Genomic DNA, 7500 nt, shown 5'->3' on the forward strand with positions numbered 1-7500 from the left:
GCGGATGCGGTTCTGATCAAATGTTAGATCGGGTGGATTGCGGATGGTTGACGACTTTCTGATGCGGTTGCGGATGAAATAATTGCCTATCCGCGCATCTCTAATACATATACATACATACATACATACATATACATATATATATATATATATATACATACATACATACATATATATATATATATATACATACATACATACATACATATATATATATATATATATATATATATATATACATACATACATACATACAGGTAAAAGCCAGTAAATTAGAATATTTTGAAAAACTTGATTTATTTCAGTAATTGCATTCAAAAGGTGTAACTGGTACATTATATTTATTCATTGCACACAGACTAATGCATTCAAATGTTTATTTCATTTAATTTTGATGATTTGAAGTGGCAACAAATGAAAATCCAAAATTCCGTGTGTCACAAAATTAGAATATTACTTAAGGCTAATACAAAAAAGGGATTTTTAGAAATGTTGGCCAACTGAAAAGTATGAAAATGAAAAATATGAGCATGTACAGCAGGAAGCATGAAGTGCTCTAAAACTTGCTGGTAGACGGCTGCGTTGACCCTGTATCTCAGGAAACAGAGTGGACCGACACCAGCAGATGACATGGCACCCCAAACCATCACTGATGGTGGAAACTTTACACTAGACTTCAGGCAACGTGGATCCTGTGCCTCTCCTGTCTTCCTCCAGACTCTGGGACCTCGATTTCCAAAGGAAATGCAAAATTTGCATGGTTGGGTGATGGTTTGGGGTGCCATGTCATCTGCTGGTGTCGGTCCACTCTGTTTCCTGAGATCCAGGGTCAACGCAGCCGTCTACCAGCAAGTTTTAGAGCACTTCATGCTTCCTGCTGCTGACCTGCTCTATGGAGATGGAGATTTCAAGTTCCAACAGGACTTGGCGCCTGCACACAGCGCAAAATCTACCCGTGCCTGGTTTACGGACCATGGTATTTCTGTTCTAAATTGGCCCGCCAACTCCCCTGACCTTAGCCCCATAGAAAATCTGTGGGGTATTGTGAAAAGGAAGATGCAGAATGCCAGACCCAAAAACGCAGAAGAGTTGAAGGCCACTATCAGAGCAACCTGGGCTCTCATAACACCTGAGCAGTGCCAGAAACTCATCGACTCCATGCCACGCCGCATTAACGCAGTAATTGAGGCAAAAGGTGCTCCAACCAAGTATTGAGTATTGCACATGCTCATATTTTTCATTTTCGTACTTTTCAGTTGGCCAACATTTCTAAAAATCCCTTTTTTGTATTAGCCTTAAGTAATATTCTAATTTTGTGACACACGGAATTTTGGATTTTCATTTGTTGCCACTTCAAATCATCAAAATTAAATGAAATAAACATTTGAATGCATCAGTCTGTGTGCAATGAATAAATATAATGTACAAGTTACACCTTTTGAATGCAATTACTGAAATAAATCAAGTTTTTCAAAATATTCTAATTTACTGGCTTTTACCTGTACATACATACATACATATATATATATATATATATATATATATATATAACATTATGTGACGATCTGTCACGTTCACGTCTTGTTTGTGTTTATTTCCCGTCAGCGCTCTTATTTTAGTTCCACTTCCTGCATGTCTCCCTGAGCGCAACGTTTCCCTCACCTGTCCCTGATTGGCAGCCTGGCACACCTGGTTGCAGTTACCAATCAGGCTGCTATTTACGCCCGCCTCGCCCTCCAGTCAGGGCTCGATGATTGTTTCCTGCGTCGATGTTCCCCTGCATGTGCACCTTTTTGACATTAAAGTCATGTTTACCTGCGCTTTTTATCATTTTCAACAGACTGCATTGCAAAATAATGAACCCCCCCATTCTCCTTTAACGCAAGATTCGCCCAGGAATGTAGCCCTACGACTCCCTTCCCTATTTTACATCATCCGACACTTTGAAGTGTGACCTTACCTAGCAAGCCTCCGAACGTTATGGTCGGTGACAGAGCGGCAAAGTAAATGAAGATGACAGCAGCGATGCATTGCGTGTCCACGGCATCTTTCAAGTCACTGACATAGTGAGGGTACCGGCGCCGAATGTCGTGGATCAGTCCTCCAAAAGGAATCCCTGAACGCTTCAATGGGTCAATCTCTTGTTCTTCACTCTCCTCCTCCTCTGGACTCATATCTGGATGGAAAGTTGCAGGTTTGGTTAACAATCAGCAAACTTGCATTAATCTCAATGTTTGTGATAATTCATACTTTAGGTGACCTAAACATACGACAACAAAATAAAAGCAAACAAAAAAAAAGCCCCATACCCGGAAAACTGCTTTAGTTTTGGTCTTAAATGCTCATTTAGGGCCGGACCTACTAACGTTTGCACAAAAAACATAAATTAAGTTTGGGTATTTTATGAATGTATTATGGGTCTACTGCTGGGTCAAAAGTATACATACAGCAATGTTAATATTTGGTTACATGTCCCTTGACAAGTTTCACTGCAATAAGGCGCTTTTGGTAGCCATCCACAAGCTTCTGGTTGAATTTTTGACCACTCCTCTTGACAAAATTGGTGCAGTTCAGCTAAGTTTGTTTGTTTTCAGACATGGACTTGTTTCTTCAGCATTGTCCACACGTTTAAGTCAGGACTTTGGGAAGGCCATTCTAAAACTTTAATTCTAGCATGATTTAGCCATTCCTTTACCACTTTTGACGTGTGTTTGGGGTCATTGTCCTGTTGGAACACCCAACTGTGCCCAAGACCCAACCTCCGGGCTGATGATTTTAGGTTGTCCTGAAGAATTTGGAGGTAATCCTCCTTTTTCATTGTCCCATTTACTCTCTGTAAAGCACCAGTTCCATTGGCAGCAAAAGAGGCCCAGAGCATAATACTACCACCACCATGCTTGACGGTAGGTCTGGTGTTCCTGAGATTAAAGGCCTCACCTTTTCTCCTCCAAACATATTTCTGGGTATTGTGGCCAAACAGCTCAATTTTTGTTTCATCTGACCACAGAACTTTCCTGTAGAAGGTCTTATCTTTGTCTATGTAATGCATGTAAACTTTTGACTGCGTAAAGCTGATCGACTTTGCTCGTGTGTGGAAGATCGCATCTCTTAAATGAGCAAAAAAACGAGTGCAAACCATTAAGCGTGTCTGTCTTCATGTCCCGCCTGTGGAAATAAAACCATTTAGCGCTCACAATGTGATTTATCAAGCCTGAAACTGTTCTGTTTTGCATGAGGCACACAGTTACACACAGGAGGGACGAACGCAGCAATATGACAGACAATGGAGAGAGAGAGTCATTTGTGCTCATGTCGACAATCGACATATTTCTGTCAGAAATACAAATAAATGAACAAAGGGCTGACATGGAGACCACAAACACCGAAATTAGGATGTCATGTGTTTTTTTATGTTATTTGTTTCGCTTTCCATATTGGAGATTTTTTTTTGATACATCACTTATAAGGAAAAACTTCTTGCAACATGCATTTTCTTGCGTCTGGATTATTACCCAGAGCCTACCACATTCAGCGTGCTAAAAATAGATTCTGTTGTCGAGATTGCGTTTGCAGAAAAGGTGGCACAGATTAAGAATGTGAGCTGCATTTTCAACAACATAGTAGAACACTACAAGTAGGTGCAGTCTCCATTGTGAGAGCCGGTAGTACACACAAAATTGTCGTTTAAATATGGCGGTCTGCAACAATTATGCGATTGTTATCCATTGAACATGCATTCTTAGTAGATCACTAATAGTACACACAATTTTAGAGTTTGAAAAAGGTTTTTAGCACTTATTTGGATCTTAGTAGATCAGGGTCTTCCTGTATTAACAGTTGTGTGGTTTTCTATGGAGGTTAACTAGTGTCTTTATTATGAAAGCTTTTTTTGACACTGAATTTATGCAACTGAATTTTTTTATCACAATTTCATTGAAAACAAAATGTGTTAGCAAAATGCATGTGTTTCGAAAATTCAATGTATAAAAATTAATTGTAAAACAATTTTGCATATTAAAATTCAGTGTAAAAAAAATGTGTATAGAAATTCAATGTAAAAAGAAATTCAGTGTATAAAAATCCAGTGTAAAAAAATTCAGTGCGAAAAATGCATTTTTCTAACACATTTGTTTTCAATTAAAATGTCGGCATAATTTGAAGTTCACAAAATTCAAACACAAAAAAAATCAGTTACATAAATTCAGTGTCAAAAAAAGCTTTGGTAATAAAGAAACAAATTAACCTTTATAGATTTCCTATTTAAAATAGACATACGTTCAAATCCAGAAAAAATTCCGATGTATACCAAACACATTTCTTTGTTACATCTCAATCAACCAGTAATTGGCCACACCCAGGCCACGCCCACTTATAAATACACAAACCATATTGGAAGTAGTGATGTGCCTGAGATATGCACACTCTGCCTAATTAAAAGGTACTTATTTCTCGCGTTTCCAGGCTTTAAAAGAGGGGTTGAACTTGTAACAATATTGTGAGCTCCGGAAACCGCAGACAGGCTAAAAACAAAAAATGTCGGGTATCAGGAAGAAGGTGGAGAAGAAGAAGGATGTGCATCACCAATATAGTTGCTGCAATGATACGTAAAACTTTAGAAAAGTGGGTGAATCTGATTAACCCCAATATTTGTGTAACTTACAACAAAATGTGTTCATACAGTAGCCTGCTCACAGCCAGATTAGAGTCTTGCGAACAATATGTAATATTTGGTTTGAAAACGTTTACATTTAAACAAGCCAGCATATCTCAAAGGATATGAAAGACTTTGACTCCTTTTTGATTACTCAATTTATTATTACAACACAGGAGAGGACTTGCTGTCGCAAAATCCTCATTTAAATATGGCGGTCTGCAACACTTATGCGATTGTTATCTATTCAACACGCAGTCTTAGTAGATCACTAATAGTACACGCAATTTTAGAGGTTGAGCAAAGTATCTAACACTTATTTGGATCTTAGTAGATCAGGGTCCTCCTGTAGTGACAGTTTTCTATGGAGGTTAATTTGTGTCTTTATTACGAAATATTTTTTTCGACACTGAATTTATGCAACTGAATTTTTTGCGTTTGAATTTTGTAAACTAAAGTTTTTTTTTCATTTTCATTAAAAAAAATGTGTTGGCAAAATGCATGCGTTTCGAAAAATTCAGTGTATAAAAATTAATTGTAACAACATTTTGCATATAAAAATCCAATGTAAAAAAATTGTGTGGATATAAATTATATGTAAAAATAATTTCAGTGTATAAAAATCCAGTGTAAAAGAATTCAGTGCAAAAAAAGCATTTTTCTAACACATTTGTTTTCACTGAAAGTGTCAGCATAGTTTGATTCAGTTCAAAAAATTAAAACGCAAAAAATTCAGTTACATAAATTCAGTGTCAAAAAAAGCTTTGGTAATAAAGACACAAATTAACCTAAATAGATTTCCTCCTTAAAATAGACATACGTTCAAATCCAGAAAACATTGTATATTGTAGAAGCACATTTCTTTGTTACATCTCTATCAGCCAGTAATTGGCCACACCCAGGCCACGCCCACTTATACATATGCAAATCCATTTAATATGGTGCTTTTTTTCTCGCGATTCCAGGCTTTAAAAGAGGGTTGAACTTGTAACAATTTTGTGAGCTCTGTAAACCATAGACAGGCTGAAATAAAAAATGTCAAGTATCAGGAAGAAGGTGAAGAAGAAGATGGATGTGCATCACCAATATAGTTGCAGCATTGATACGTAAAACTTTAGTAAAGTGGGTGAATCTGATTACCCCCAATATTTCCGTAACTTACAAGAAAATGCGTTCATACAGTAGCCTGCTTACAGCCAGATTAGAGTCTCATGCGAAAATTATGTGATATTTGGTTTGCAAACTTTTACATTTAAACATGCCAGCATATCACAAAGGATATGAGAGACTTTTTTGATTACCGTATTTTTCGGACTATAAGTCGCAGTTTTTTTCATAGATTGGCCGGGCTCCAGTGCGACTTAAATATGTTTTTTTTCCTTCTTTATTATGCATTTTCAGCAGGTGCGACTTATACTCCGAAAAATACGGTACTCAATTTATTATTAAAACACAGGAGAGGACTTGCTGTCCTTGCTAAAACATGATCCCCCAGTCCCTTGGTCTTTGGTATGGATGTTATGGTAATTATATTCCAAAAATACATATTTTTTGTTTCCGCACAATCCAACGGGCCTTTGTGGACAAAAGGTTGGTGACGACATGGAGTACCTTTGTTGTCCTGCTCCATGCCAGTCGATGAATGGTGCTTCTTCAACTCTCTTTCCTTCCGCTTGCGCAGCATCTGCTTCTGGAAGTCGGCCACCGTCTTCAGGAGGTCTTTACCCTCCACGTCAGACGGTGGGATGACAATGCTGCAGTCCAAGAACTCATTGATGCCATTCAGTAGGTCCTGTCTGTTGTCAGCGAAATAAGCAACCTCATGGAAGTTCTGAAATAAGATTTTAAAAAATGTTATTTTCTGACAGTACACCATTAATTTTATATTGGGTATGAAGTTGGAAAGCATGGAAAAAAACAGTACTTTGTATTTTTATGTGATTAATGGTGCTGACCGGTTTATCAAGGAAGGGGTGTGGTAAACAAATATATTCATGTATCTTAGTTGGTCAAAGGTCGTACTAAAAAAACCCTTAAGTGTTTCCTTATGGGCAGCACTGTGGAACATGTGGTTAGAATAACTGCCTCAGCGCCAGGTGGTTCTGGGTTCACACCACACTGTGTGGAGTTGGTACGCTCGGTTTATTCCGGGTGCTCTGGTTTCTTCACAGTCCATAAACCTACATCACAGGTTCATTTGGAGACACGACATTGGTCACGGGTCAGCTGGGATAGGCTCCATCCAGCTCACCTGTGATCCTAAGCTAAATCAGTAATGAGTTGTATTATCTTAAACTAAACTTGATGTGAAGCAGGGATGTCAGGCTCATTTTTAATAAGGGCCACCTCGCAATCATTGGCTGCCCTCAGAGGGCCACATGTAACAGTGAATTTATATGAAATAAAACATACTTGCAAAGGCAACTGTTTTTGACTATTACATTTTTTTACAGTCTGATTGATACCTTGCTTTGAAATCTTAAGTCAAGATGCCAAGCAAATATTTAAGTGTTTATTTTTGATAACCATAAAAAAAATATGCTTGGAATATTAAATAATCTTAGAACATACGCAATTGCATGCGCAATATTTTTCTGGCAAAATTGAAAGAAAAAAAATTACATTTAGCCAGCTTTTCATAAATGAAGCGGCTTGCCACATAAATGACTTGGCGGTCCACTTTAAAATGACGTAGCAAATCACGTTAAATGATTTGTCGGACAACATGGCAAGCCACATTTGTATAATGGGACGGGCCATTCAAAATGGATTAATGTGCCACTATGAAATGATATGAAGGGGCCACTATAAAATGATGGGGCGAGGCACAATAAAATGATGGGGCGGAC

General features: G+C 37.9%; 1 protein-coding gene across 2 annotated transcripts in view; it reads right to left on the reverse strand.

The window, feature by feature from the left end:
- Positions 1-7500, reverse strand: part of slc4a3 (solute carrier family 4 member 3) — a 134650-nt gene that overhangs the window by 27286 nt on the left and 99864 nt on the right. For both annotated transcript variants that reach the window (XM_061926563.1, XM_061926564.1), the window contains 2 exons: positions 6263-6482; positions 1961-2176 (listed from right to left, as the gene is read on the reverse strand). In XM_061926563.1, coding sequence (XP_061782547.1) covers positions 1961-2176; positions 6263-6482 — 436 coding nt within the window. The remainder of the gene's footprint in view (positions 1-1960; positions 2177-6262; positions 6483-7500) is intronic.

This window comes from Nerophis lumbriciformis, linkage group LG31 (genome assembly GCF_033978685.3).
Source record: "Nerophis lumbriciformis linkage group LG31, RoL_Nlum_v2.1, whole genome shotgun sequence".
Taxonomy (NCBI): domain Eukaryota; kingdom Metazoa; phylum Chordata; class Actinopteri; order Syngnathiformes; family Syngnathidae; genus Nerophis; species Nerophis lumbriciformis.